Source organism: Orcinus orca, chromosome 19, assembly GCF_937001465.1.
Source record: "Orcinus orca chromosome 19, mOrcOrc1.1, whole genome shotgun sequence".
Classification (NCBI taxonomy): domain Eukaryota; kingdom Metazoa; phylum Chordata; class Mammalia; order Artiodactyla; family Delphinidae; genus Orcinus; species Orcinus orca.
The window spans coordinates 3,829,917-3,844,706 of record NC_064577.1 but is presented as its reverse complement, the minus strand read 5'-3'; the positions used below and the strand labels follow the sequence as shown (position 1 = coordinate 3,844,706).

Below are 14,790 nucleotides of genomic sequence, written 5' to 3'. Positions count from 1 at the left end.
TAGTGTGTACTTCTCTCTGCTCTTTGAGAGGTTCAGAGGCCAATTATTGTTGAATCCTCAGCACCTGGCATTAAGATGGCAAATAGTAGATGCATGACAAATGTTTATCAGATTGAACTGTGTGCTTGTCCTGCCTTCTTCTTTCTGAAATGCCCTTACTTCTTTTTGCCTGTGCAGATTCTTTCCCTCCTTTAGAACTCATCTAGTCCATGAAATCTTTCCTGCCTGTCATCTACATTGATTTCCAAACTCTTACTGTATCCATATGCTGCACCACATGGTGAGCTGAAGGAATCTGGAGTGTCCCAAACTTTTATGGAATATGTAAATTAGGACAGAAAGAAAATTACTAGTTAAGAGGTTGAAAACAAGTATTTATTCAATAATTGTTTTGGTAAGGTACTATGCTAGTTTTTAAGGGGTCAAAGATGAATACATCCTTCAAGGATCTTACAGTTCAGTAGGGGAGATAAGACATATAACAAGTAGTTAAGTAGTGACTTTCATAGGGAATGTGTTTTGAGAGTTCGGTTGGGCAGCTCAAGTAAAGGTTTGTGGATTTGAGAGCCACTGGGTAAAATTTAAACCCCATAAAGTAGGCATTGTAATTATTCCTGTCTTATTGATGGAAAAAATGAGGCTCAGAGAAGTTAAGTATCTTGACCAAGGTCATAATGGTCAATAAGTGGTAAAGCTGAAATTTAAACCTAGTGAGTCTGCCTTCTGAATATCTGCTTTTAATCACAGCACCAAGACTTTAGACTCATACAGAAGAGGGGCTTCCCTGGCGGTCCAGTGGTTAAGACTCCGTGCTTCTACTGCAGGGGGCACGGGTTCAATCCCTGGTCAGGGAACTAAGATCCTGCATGCTGTGCAGCACGGCCAAATAAATAAATAAATACCTTAAAACGAATCATACAGAAGAATTAGCAACAATAATTGAATGTGGGGAATAATGGAGTACTGCAGGCAAAGACGACATCAGAGGTCACCTGAATGACGTGATTGAAACAGTGCTGGTGCCGTTGACAACATGGGGAACACAGGATGAGACATACAAGTAGGAGGAAAAAAATCAGCTGATTTTGAACAAACTGAGTTTTAGGTACTGGCAAGAGGGACACCTAGCAGTTAGAGATATTAAACTGGATATGAAGGGCAGTTGAAAATAGGGCCTGAATGGCCACAAAATATTGAAAGCATGTCTAACTTTACTGAAGTCATGGAAATAAAAGTTAAAAATGTGAGATGCACTCTCCTACCTACTAGATGGACAAAAAATAAAATCATATACTAAATTTGTGAGAATATAGAGGGAGAAGAATTTTTATACACAGTTCTCAAAATTGCCTTTTTTATAGTTGGTTTGTTTAAATCAGGTTCCCAACAAAGTCCAAATGTTGCATTTGGCTGAATGTCTCTTAAGGAGTCTCTTTTAAGGAGTATGTCTGTCTGTTTGTTTGTTTTTAATTGGTTTTGCTTTTTTTCTTTTTCCTCTCGGTAGGTTAGAACAGTCAGAGAGCCTTGAGGAAAACCAGCGAAACCTCCTTCAGATGACCGAAAAGTTCTTCCATGCCATCATCAGTTCCTCCTCCGAATTTCCCCCTCAGCTACGAAGTGTGTGCCACTGTTTGTACCAGGTATGCTTAAGGTTAGAGATTACCATTATTAATCCACCGCTAAATTTTAAAAAATGCTTTACCAAAGAGGGATTTAGCTGCTAATAGTGTGTGGTTGATAATACTGAATCAATTTGGATGAATAATACATTAAGAATTGTTTAAATTGGCTTTAAAAATATAAAGTAGTTTAAGGGGGTACTTTAAAAATAATAAATTTTCCTTGCGTTGAGAACAAGCTTAAAATGCACCAAATCTACTGGGTATAATAGATGTGATTGAAATGAGATATATTATGGAATTTTTGTTGTTGTTTTTATCTTGTACCTAAATTACTCATAGGGTCTTTCACATATGAGGCTGGTCTACTCCTTGTTTTTTGTGTTGTGAAATGCTTGATCCATAATTTTGATTTTTTATTAAGCTCTATTGTGTTTGTGTCAGGTTTTCCCAGGACAGGCTGATGTTTTATTTTATGTAGAATGCTACTTATAAAATATATTGCACCATCATTCATGTCAAATTATTAGACTTTCCAACACTAGAACTGCAAGCAATGCTTCTGAGTTCAGATGTCCACAGTCACCCCCTACTTGCTAAGGAAATTGCATCTGTGTTCTTTTATGGCTTCCACTGTGTTTTTGATCGGCATATGCAGTTTCAGAAATGATTTAATCACTCCAAGGGAGATTAGTACAAATCCACATTAGCCTGTTAAAACTGTGATTCTGGAAGAAACATTAGTGGGTCTGGAGTTTGGGACAGGGGCAGGTATAGGGGAAAAAATTTATGTTTTTATCAAAACCCATGCCTTTTGTGTCTTTTTCTTTGCAGAGTTATCCCCAGCCATTTGTTTTTTAGCACAGGGCTTTGGTTGCTTAGAGACATTAGCAAGATCAGTGAAATTGTCATTTAAAAAAGCTGTTTCAGGCTGCTCTTTGTGAATTTTTCCCCCGTTGCTATTTATAAAGATGTATCTGCTGTATCTATAAAAAAATGTTTCATCATGTTTGTAGATGATGAAGCATACTTAGCATTAAAACTCTCTTAATTTAATTTATCATGACTTTTCCTGCCTTTTCAAAATAGCTCAAGGAAGCTTAGAAGAGCCCCACATAATTTTTTCAGCTAGTTAAATCTGAGACCAGAGGGTGGTTTAGTTATAATATGAAATCTAATACAGTAAGTAATAGCTTAAGTCTGGGCATTATTCAGGTTTCTCTTTAAATCCAATTCAGTCCTTTCTGTTTATAAAACTCGGCAGATAAGAAATGGTGAGCACCTATTAAAAATAGTCTGGACCAACTTCTTGGTTGGCCTAATAGTAACTGTTTTCAGAGAGCAGATGAATTTCTCAAGTGGCAGTGGCTTTGACTTTAGCTGGTTAGAAGTGAACGGGTCCTAACCACCTGGTTACATATATGGTCTCTAGTAGATTTTAGTAGAAATTCTTCATGTGGTTGTCTCCCTAAAAGAAAACAATTTTTGTATCATCAGCAAACTTGGAGTCCCATTTGATAAGGAAAAAGGAACTAAGTGCTTGGCACTTAGTAAGTACTTAGAAAATATTTAATGAAGGAATAAATAACCCCATTTCTCCCACCCAAGTAAACAAGATTCTTGTCAGCTTTCATAGTTAGGAAGGGAGGGAAGTGAAAATAATGCAGAAAATAATGCTAGTTGATAATTGGTGGCTTATTAACCACTATGTGTTGTGCTTTTTAAAACATTCCATAATACAATATCCCATATTACAACAGACCTGAATTATTGTATTAAAATTTCACATACAATTATTCCCTTTAATAATATTATTTAAATGTTAGTGCATTTTGGGGACGTATTGGATAAACTTATTGTTGGAATGTACAATACTATAGAGGAAATATATGCTATGTTATTTATAAATAAAAGTTTGTTTTTTAATAAGTGACTGATTACAGGAAATTTTACATTTACTAATTAAAAATGAAAAACAAATAAACTTTGATCTCAAGATATTCTTTCATTGAGTCTCCTTCCAAATGTAGTTTTTCCCTTAGTTTGCTCTTTTATTTTTATTCATCTTCCCTCTTCTGGCTTTTCCTTGCCCTTTTGACTTTGGAAATAACATAATGGTCCATTTGTACTTTTATGTTGTGCTGGGAGGGATAGTAGTCGATTGTTTTTTTCCCTCTAGTAAATATGTCTCCTGCTTTGGAACCTACTGGGGAAGATTTGAAAGCTGAGTATATTGCTAGCTAATAAATTTCTCTGAGCTTTAGGTCTTGAGTTAGTACTTTTGACTGTTAAGCCTTTTTAAAATCATGGTTTAACCATGTCTTTCATTTTATATGCCTCCTTACTTAGTGGACTGGGTTAAGATTATATAGGAATAGCCAACTGTGAACATGTGTTAGATTTATAACTGAGACATTTTCTCATGTATTTATTTCCACTTTTCCTCCTGATAGTTTTGGAATAATGAGAAAATAATTCCCAGATTGGATATTCTCCTAAGTTGTGGTGAGAGAATTCTGAGAAAGAGCTAAATATGATTCTAAATAAATGTCGTCTTTTCCTAGCAAATGTGCTTCTCCAAACAGAAGTCGTTTACACAAAAATTTTAAGGCTATAATTGATGGTTATATACCGTAATTGAAAATAAAAAGTGTATAAAACTGCATTTTGGGGATAAATTGGGTTACTAGTGCTTTTGTATATAGTCTAAAGTTTGAATCAAAGCTCCTTGAGGAAAGGACCATGTCTTCTTATTTTATTGCTTTCTTCCAGTGCTTAGAATGGTATCTAGCAAGTAGGTGCACAGTAACTACTTGGATGGATGGATGGATGGATGGATGGATGAACAAATATCAAACTAATGCCAAGTTATTATGGGTTATGGTGTTGAATGCACAGAATTTTTAGAATAAAATGCCATGTATGGTGGATTAAAGAATTCTAATTTGTTGTCAAGATATTTTAAAAATAATTATTGTGCCTAGTCTAGTCCAATCAGGAGTCTTTTAATTTTAACAGAGCTCTTTGGCCTAGAAGGAGCTCGGAGAGATGAAACCAATATGTCTCTGTGGGTTTTGGGGTTTGTGTGTGTGTGTGTGTGTGTGTGTGTGTGTATGTGTGTGTGTGTGTTTTGGAGACATTCTGATAAATGGTCAAATCTGTGAAAAATTTTAAGCAGGCTTACAGTTTTATTCTGTAATTTTCTCTGCAGTTTCTTCACTTTAATATTAATGCTTATTTCTAGTTGAGCTGATAACATTCTTTTCCCAAACGTTGCAGAGCTTTTAACCTCCTCTGATTAGAACTTTTTCAGGAAGTAGCCTGCAAACAAAAATAAGTGAAATTGTAAGAGTAATCTTTCTTAAAGAGAGAGAGACTAGCTCAGAATCTCTAAAGTGTATTTTTCTATTATATTTAGCCATTTAATGTTTATTTTTTTAATCAGTAGGATAGGAATTCAATGCCAGCTATTGGAAAAAGAACTTTTTAAGTCAATTGAAGGATACACAGAGAAGTATATATAAATATATGTATCAAGAAAAAATTATGTAGACGCATAGAAGTGTTTTTAGAGTATGATCTATTTGTAATGAACATCTTATATAAAATTTATCAAAAGCTAGGATTTAACTGAAATGTAAATATTAAATATCCTCACATTCACTTGAGGAGAGCTTTTCTGCGATTTATAGCCAGAAATAGTAGATATGATTGTCTCAACATTTCTTGCTATTTATGCTTTGGCTTAAAAATGTAATAAAAATTAAAATCCAGAGATAAAATTCATCCCTCGAAATTAAGTTGATTCCTAATTTTTTGTTGATTCCATTTGTGTTACATTTTGATCATGTAATTTTATGTACAAGCCAACATTGTTTTTGTTGCTGTATGTAGTTGGTGCTGTGACTTGTTTGTGCTCATCTCTGTTCTGTAGGCAACTTGCCACTCCCTACTGAATAAAGCTACAGTAAAAGAAAAAAAGGAAAACAAAAAATCAGTAAGTTTGGAGAACTTTTTTTTAGCTGTTTCTTTCAAAGCAAAACAAAAATCTTTTGCTGTTTGTTAAGAACATCTTCACTTCAGCCTATTTGACCTTCACTGTAAAATCATTCTACTAATTCTGGCACAAAGTAGCTTTCATTTCAATTAACCCTGGAATTAAGTTACATTGAAACATTCTCTGTGTTCCTTTGGTTTGATTTATCCCAAAGGTGTTTTGGGGGCATTTGTTGCATTGGATATCCCTGGTCTAATTTTATTATTTATTCTTTAAATTATAAATGAATGCCAAAGAAACTTAATTTCAAGGCCTTAGGAAATGCTGACTCTCTTCATTCTTGCTTCTTGTTTGCAGGTAATGTGAGTGATTTCTTTTCCTAGAGATGAAAGTTTTTCTTAATTGTTAGAAGTACATGGAAGGAAAGTGTCACTTTCTAATAAACCTTACCTAAAAGTAGCTAAAGTTTATTTTTTACTTCTTATATTTTTATCTAGACAGTCTCAGCCAGGATTTAGATAATTGTGCTTAGATTATAAAAATTCTAATGGTAAAACAAAACCACTTTTACCTTAGAGAAAATCATTATTAAACTATTGGGACTGAGAATTATAGTACTTCTGAAATAAAGGAAAAGTGAGCCCATATTTATAGAGAAACACCTTATTTGCAGAAATGATATGCATATACTTACCTGCTTCTACGAACTTGCCCTAATTTAAAAGGAAGAAAATTATGGTAGTCATAATTATTTTCTTCCTGTGAGTGACATTTGTCCAAAATATTAACGTGCATTCATTTTAAATTTGCCATTATCTGTCAGTGTGACCGATCTTTATCAGGCTCAGTACTACCTTTGTTCGTACAATCCAAATAAATCTAGAGAAAGATGTAAAGAAAAGCTTCAGGAGTCACGTAGGTAGTTTACTTTAAAAGGTAAAATTTAGTGTAGAGTATTCATCTGGTTTCATCTTTCATTTCTCGTCTGAGCTTTACATATAATAAATTTCTATTTTAAATTCAGAACTAAATTAAAATTTAGAGACATGCTTTTATGTCCATTCAAGAGATTCTTTTTTGGATAGGTTAAGTAAATTTGGTCAGCTGTGAGCAAATGAATTGGATTGGATGGCCATCTTACTTAATAAAAACATTTCTTTCTAATGCTTCAGCCTTCTAATTCTCAGCATATGTGGATTTAACATAATATACACCATCACTGTTGAAATTAATTTACTATTTCTAACACTCTTATTTGGTGTTTTACTAATACCATTGTGTAGTATATCACATAAATTAAAATTCAGGCTTTCTCTTTTTCTCTAGAGCATGTTTTTTAGCCTTCCTAACATTGCTTTATTTATTAAGATTTTGTCTAAAATTGTTCCTTGAAATGTTTTTTTCTACTAGTGTTATTTTCAGATTTAAAAAAAAAAATGTTTCTGGGTAACACTAAGTTTTGGAATGTATTTCTCAGCACAAGTGATATGAGGTCCTTGTGGAAACAAAGGAAATCTAATTGGCAATTTAAGATATTTTAGAACACATTGCAAAGTATGAAGACAGTATAGTTATTATAAATTTAAAATGTTGGTTTATGGAGTTGTTGGCTTAACAGAATCTACTGATCTAAAAAGCAAGTTAACTTTCTTTTGGGGTGTATGTACCGTGGATTGTAATATGTAAAATATGGAGAGAAGGTTCTGGCTTCTGGTTTGTAGCTGTGTAATCATATTATAGATAATTCTCTTTATCATACTCAAACATATACTGTAAATTAGATTTCCTTTGAGAAGTTGTCAACCTAACTCAGGTAATTAAGGATAGATGGGTTGTGATTCTCTTGATGATGTACAGTGTATGACTGCCTTTATTTGTAACCTGTAGTTCAGCTTTTATGGGGGGGTGGGCGGGGAGGTAAGTAAAGGGGACATTTGACTGATAATTGGTTTCAGCATTCAGACTGGCCCTACTTTGACCTTTTATGCAGAATGTCTTTTGGATACAAATTAGATTTTTGCAGATTAAAAATAGAAACAACTTGAGTATGTGTATATTATGAGGTAAAATTACACTGATGTTAATTTGTGGTGAAAGGAAAAGAAGTATTTTAATAAATTAACCATAAAATTTGTTGTTGAGCATTTTTATGGATATTGATTGTTTTATCAGGTTTTAGTTCCAAAAATATACTGTTATTGGTGAGCTACATAATTATATGATACATGAAATAATATGTGTTCTTGTAGTGTGGATACTTTTGAGTTTTGACATGAATTATTTTTGAAGATGTGGAAGTTAGTGAAGGTGTAGTACCTTTCATAATTTTTACAATATTCCGTTAGGGAAATAATTCACTCAGATATTCATTAAATTCTGAGATTGAGTAATATTGAGTTTAAATCAGGTATAAATGTGCATCACACTTTAAAAGGTTTTCTGTCCTAGAGAAAACCAGGAAATAGCTACTCTAAAAGTGCATTTTAAAAGAGTTCTCTGTGTGCATATAAGTAATTGATTTTTTTGAGACACTTTCCCAGCAGGTTAGTATTTTACAATTAACCAGTTCTTTGGAAACCAAATTCTTAACTTTTACTTCTTTAAAAACCATTTCAGGATTTTAATGGATTAAACTGAATATATGCGATTCTTTTAAAACAACCTATTTGCAATTATAAATATAAAGCAGTTTTTAATCCTGTTCCTTCTTGCTAACTCACTCCTTAAAGGCTTTAAAAATTTGTAGGTTTGTTGAGGTGTTTCTTATCTTTTAAGATTAAAATTTGTGAGTTCTAAAAGAAACAATCAGTAGCAATGGTGGTCTGTGAACATTCTAAAATTTATGAAGAGTTTTGTCTGTGCGAAAGTAAACGTTCGTTTTTCTGTTCCTACTCCCCGAAAGGTTAAACACTGTACTAGAGTAGTAAAAGCACTTGTGTTTTCTTCTTAATTCTGTTTCCAAAACTGTATTTCAGCTAAAAATAACTAAAACAGTATTTAGGTTTTAAAGCCATTCTTCTAAGACTGCTGTGTTTAGCCACCTTCACCAGTTTCCTCTTACTGAGGTGTAAGGTTGTCCTTCATGCAATAGCACTCCAAGTACTATAACACCAAGAAAGCTTCCTGAGCTATGCAGTATACATGAAGGTGAGAATATATTAGTTATAACTCACCCTTGTTATCACCTCTCAGAAAGATTTTCTCAGCTTTCAAAAAGTCATTCTCTAAAGTCTTATTTTTACTAACTTCCTGTCATATATAGTTGAAAATTATTTTGAGATTTTAGGCAGTGAATAAGAACACATTTAAAATGTATACCACATGAAGCACTGAAGGAAATAGAATGAAGTGAAATGATTCTTATTCTTTCCAGAGTTAATCTTGAGTCAGTCAGCCATGAGAATTCATGCCAAGAAGTATTATTTTTTTGAGGCATTGTGAAGAAAACTAGAGCTGTGTGAGATTCTGCATATAAATCCTGTTTTCTCATTTTCCCCCAGTAGCCTTTGAAATGCAGGTTTATCCTTGGAATCCCAGAACATTGAGTGGAGTACTGCGGCCTTGCCGTTAGTCAACACTGCTTTAAGCAGCAGTTAGGCACGCTAAGCATGAATAGTTGTAGAGATTTAAATGTTATATGAGTGTTCTTTAAAAATAAATATGTGTGTTATCTGTAACAAATGTAAATTTCAGAAAACTATAATTTTCATGTGTTAATTTAAAACAGGACATGCTAGGAAAAGATGGGAGCTGAGCCAGCTTCATAGCACTTTCCCAGTCTAATTTACCTTCAAAGTGGAATGTTTTATAAAGAGAAAAAGAGAAAATAAATCCATTTAAAATGTTGAGCTCACATTGTTTTTCAGTGTGGGCAACGATTTCTTGTATCTTTAACTTTTTTTATTTGACAGAATTACAAATTGAGGTACACATAGGGGTTCTCTCTTTTGCTGGTGGGATCCTGTTTTCTTTTAGGTCCCCAAGAATTCCCATTCCTCCATGGTTTAAATAATAAGTAGGCCCTTATAAAGCATTCTGATGAAGAAAAAGAACTGGCAATAATGTTACTTGTAAGTAAGTTTTTTCTCTCGATAGGAATCAAAGAAAACTAAGTTTTGTTTTGTATATGGCAAGCATTTTGCTCAAGAAATTTAATTGTACCTGGTATACAGCAAAATGTAAGTATTTACCATTAGGTATTGGATGTTTCAGGTGTATGCTGTTGAAAACTTATTTAGCTTTGCCTTACAAGAGTTGACCACACTCTCATGTTTTGTAATCTTAGTAAAATATGATAATCCTTGTGTGAAAATTTGTTCTGCTTTTGTTGCTCATCAAATCTGCAGTATAAACAGTGATGATAAAATTAAGATCTTTTTTCAGATCTCTTCTACACAACTCATCTATGAGACTTCTCTTTTTTTCTTAGATGCCTTTATTGTGCTTTTAAATGATAGAGGGCAAGAATTGAGGATAAATTTTTGTTTACTGATGTTTTGGGAGTAGGAAAAATTAGACATGTGTTGTTCACAAGGATTGGTCTTTCAGCATTTTTGTGCAAAGTTTGACTTTCAAGCCCTTTCTTCCCATTTCCTTGTTTTAATTCAAACCATATACTGAATTCTCCACTCCTTGTTTTTAGGTGGTTAGCCAGCGTTTCCCTCAGAACAGCATCGGTGCAGTGGGAAGTGCCATGTTTCTCAGATTTATCAATCCTGCCATTGTCTCACCATATGAAGCAGGGATTCTAGATAAAAAGCCGCCACCTAGAATCGAAAGGGGCTTGAAGTTAATGTCAAAGGTGAAGAATCATTTTGATAAGATAGCTATTCAAAATTTCTCTTCCATAAATTTTCAGTTTTTCGTATTCACTGTACTTTCTCTTAATTTTTGAAATGCCCTGTGGTTTTCACTTATATGCTTTTGTTTTGTTTTTGTTTATATTACAAAGAAATTCATTAGACTGATACCGATGGACCTTATTATCATTTGAAAATATTTTAGCAAATGTCTTCTGAAGATGGTTTTCTATGTAATCATTATGGAAATTCTGAAATGGAAACCAAAATGTATACTATATGATTTTTAAATTAAAAAATACATTAAAATTTTAATTTGTATTTTATATATGTAAATATATACGTGTTTATATAATTATATTCATATTTGGGAAAGCATAGAAACAAAACCAAGTATTTATTGAATGAGCAATAATTGATTTTTAACTACCAGTAGAAATTGTATCAGTGAGAAAATTAATATTTTTTAAAGAATATATGAATGTGTAGCTTTCATAAATAAATAATCAGATCCTTTATAACCCTATTTTATTGTTTAGGTACTTCAGAGTATTGCCAATCATGTCCTTTTCACAAAAGAAGAGCACATGCGGCCTTTTAATGATTTTGTGAAAAGCAACTTTGATGCAGCACGAAGGTGAGCAGCCAGCCTGATACTTAGCCAGTTGCTCTGTTTGGATCAAATATTTTCAATTTCACTCAAGTCTATGTACTTGATCTACATGAAGCTCCTGTGTAGGTTGTTTTCTTTTTTCTCTCTTGGTCAAGAACATAATCTTATTTTATTCCACTATAAAAGACAGTAATGAAATAAAATGATATTCTTTATAATCTGGTAGTGATTTCCGTATTTAAAAACCAGGAGGGGTTTTTGACATATCTCCTAAAATAAAGGATTTGAGTTTGACACAATATGGAGGAGAGGAAGAAGGAAAAAGATTTCTTTCAGTAAAAACTAAAACCAAACTGGTACAGATAATGCATTATAGTGTATAATCACAGGTTTTTTTGATGTTAGAATATTTTTGATACTTTAATTTGGATATGTATGTAAACTAAAAAGTTACTCTTTAAACCACGTGATGCAAATGCGTAAGATTTTGTTCATGAGTAACTGGATAACTGTTGAAGTTCTATGATTTTAGAAAACTTGAGTTCTGCTAGGTTCCCATAACTAGCTAGTTGCTTCTTTTTCTCTCTCTGAGTTGCTGGTTTATCTGTAGAGTAGGTATAACACTATGTTTGCCTGTGAGTTGATTTTAGAGAAGCAAATGACATAACTTATGAGAAAGTGCTTTGTAAATGTAAGTTGACATCAAGAATTCTACTTTTCATACAGTGTGAATCTAATTGTTTTGGCTCACAGTCTAAGCTATACTTGTACAACACTCTCTTCCAATTTTTCATTATAGTTCCTGCGAACTTCTGTCTAATTGGAGTTTAAAAGGTGTACTGTTGGACTGCAAATCACATTGGAAAGAAAGTGAATGTCAGCATAGGATTTATATTCTGGCAGATTGACTACCCATAGAAAGTTAAAAGAACAAAGGTTCTGATCCTGGCTTTGACCTAAGAGCCTGTACAGACCTTTGGGGAGGTCTTTTGTCTTGTCTGGGCCTCCATTTCCTTATCTGTAAAGTACTGGCTTCTCTACAAAGTCTCATCTGTTTAAATTTCGTTGTCTGACCTCAGAGCCTGCTCTGAAGCTGTAGCCAGGTATCAGAAATGGAAGACCAACTTTCTCCTTGTCTCTTCTTGTTTCGTTTAATGATAAAACCTCCATATTTGTAATAGCAGTAATTTCACAAAGTTACTTCACATAGATTTAATTCAAGCGTAGATATGAGTATATCTGGTTTTTGAAATTCTAATAACTTTGCATTTTTGAAGGTTTTTCCTTGATATAGCATCCGATTGTCCTACAAGTGATGCAGTAAATCACAGTCTTTCCTTCATCAGTGATGGCAATGTGCTTGCTTTACATCGTCTACTCTGGAACAATCAAGAGAAAATTGGCCAGTATCTTTCCAGCAACAGGTAAAATTGCCCTGTCATGGGGATATTGAAAAGTCTCAGCTTAAACTTTTTTTTTTAGTATTTATTTATTTGTAATAAATTTTTGGCTGTGCTGGGTCTTAGTTGCAGCATGTGGGATCTTCGTTGGGGCATGTGGGATCTTTATTTGTGACATGCGGACTTCTTACTTGCAGCATGCATGTGGGATCTAGTTCTCTGACCAGGGATCGAATCTGGGCCCCCTGCACTGGGCATGTGGAGTCTTACCCACTGGACCACCAGGGAAGGCCCAGTTTAAATTCATACCAATAAAATTATTGGTCATGAATACTTTTTACTTTGCATCTTCTTAGATAAGAATTACGATTTGGAAAGAGAAATGTAGACTCTTTTTAAAAGTATATAGGCAACAGGTTAAGTCATATTAAATGATCAACCAACCTACATCAGTGCTACAGACTTTTTAAAAAATATTAAGCTAAGAGGGAATTAATCCTCTGGTGGTCCAGTGGTTAGGACTCGGCGCTTTCACTGGGTTTGATCCTTGGTGGGGGAACTAAGAATCCTACAAGCCATGCGGCACAGCCAAAAAAAAAAAAAAAAAAAAAAATTAAGCTAAGAATTCACAAACTAGCCTTTTGGGTTTTCTCTGGTTTGCAAACATAATGTACAACAAGACATAGAGAAATTTAAATATACTAGAAGTTCAAGTGAGTATTGGCATCTGAATCTGAAGAGCAGCTTAATTCTTAGGAATTTAATAATTAAAACATTGCTATTCTATTGCAATCCTATAATAATCCCATTTGTGATACTCTATATGCAAATAGCTTTATATAGACAATACTTAATAATTGAAAATTATTAATTTGGGAATTGTTTCATTTGCTGTTTTTAGTTAAAGTCTCTTGTAGCCTGAATCATTTGCTGTCCTTTCTAGTTATGTATGTTTATAAAGGGCCCAAATTCCTACGTATGAGTTCTCTTACAAAGGTAAAATGAGTCCAGATTACTTTTAAATGGCAATAAAAATGGTTTGCTCATTAATGGGAAAGATAGAAGACCATAAAGCTAAGGCTAGCAACCAATTAGGAAATGGGAGTTTAAAAGAGAGAGCATTTTAATCCTTTAAGAGTTGTTAATGGCTTGAAATAGACATGGGTATGACTAATATGTGCCTAAGATAGAAAGAGGAAGATGCTTTCTGTATCTGTGTGGCACTTAAACTGTGGAACTTTTAAATGCAAGCGTTCCTTTAAATGCATTTTTTAAGCACAAACTCTTATATAACTTACAATCATATTCATGTAGTTTAATACTAGAGAGTTTCTTCAATTTGGTTTTTTAAAAAACACATTCCAAACATAAAAAGAAGTATAGACCATAATGTAACAGAGACCCATGTCTACCACCTAGCTTTAACATTATTTATTTTTCTGTAATTACTTCAGATCTTTATAACATTTTATTTCTTGGGGAAGAAAAGGTATTACTTCTCTCTTGTGTAACTGACAAGAAAAAGGAAATTACAGGTATAACATAGGTACATATAATATAGTTTTGTGTGGTTTAAAATTTTACAGCAGTGATACACTGAGTATAGTCTCTTCACACAATATTCTGTTTGAGATTTATCATTTATTTAACTTAGTATTTCATTGAATGACTATATCACAGTTTATTTTTGCACTTCCTAAATGATGGCTAGTTAGGGTTTCCTGTTTTTTATTATTTTAAATAGTGATGTAATAAATATTCTTCATGTTTGTCTCCTTGTGTATTACCTAAATGTGTAATTGCTGAGTTCTGGGGTATACACAGCCTCAACTTTACTAGATGTTGCCACATTACTTTTCACAGTGTACATGCTTATTTACACTTTGACAGCACTGTGTGAGAGTACCGCTTTATACACATCCTCATCAAAATTGGCATTAGCAAACTTCATAATGTTTTTGCCAGTTTGATGTTTGTGAAGTAATGTCGTTATCTTTAGTTTTAAACGTTTAATAGTTGTTGAAAATTCATATTTACCCTGATTAAGCAGAAATCTGATATCAGGGACAGTATGTCCACTTCCTAAAAAGTGGATCAGAATGTTATATTTACTTGCTGATTGCCCATTTAATGGTAATGGATTAATGCTAGAACAAAATGAATTTTTATGTGAATTTTGTAGTTTGGGGAGTGGTCATATTTCTAAGACATCTCAGTGTAAACTTAAAACCCCTGAGCTCTTTTGGATTCTGTTTACAAATTAACAGGAACCACCAGCTGACAGTAAAAAGAAAAGCAGCCAGTGACAATCTAAAGAAATGTGTTCTGCTAAATGTGAACTGCTACCTTTTTCCTAAGTAGT

The 14,790-nt window shown here is 33.3% G+C and overlaps 1 protein-coding gene across 6 annotated transcripts in view; it reads left to right on the top strand.

Moving 5' to 3' along the window:
* The window catches only part of NF1 (neurofibromin 1), a 256,997-nt gene that overhangs the window by 137,394 nt on the left and 104,813 nt on the right, over positions 1-14,790 (top strand). For 4 of the 6 annotated variants that reach the window (XM_004267158.4, XM_033423420.2, XM_033423425.2 and 1 more), the window contains exons 30-34: positions 1,505-1,640; positions 5,554-5,616; positions 10,259-10,417; positions 10,955-11,052; positions 12,306-12,452. In XM_004267158.4, the coding sequence (XP_004267206.1) occupies positions 1,505-1,640; positions 5,554-5,616; positions 10,259-10,417; positions 10,955-11,052; positions 12,306-12,452 (603 nt within the window). The remainder of the gene's footprint in view (positions 1-1,504; positions 1,641-5,553; positions 5,617-10,258; positions 10,418-10,954; positions 11,053-12,305; positions 12,453-14,790) is intronic. The other 2 variants (XM_004267159.4, XM_049702450.1) reach the window with 1 other exon arrangement.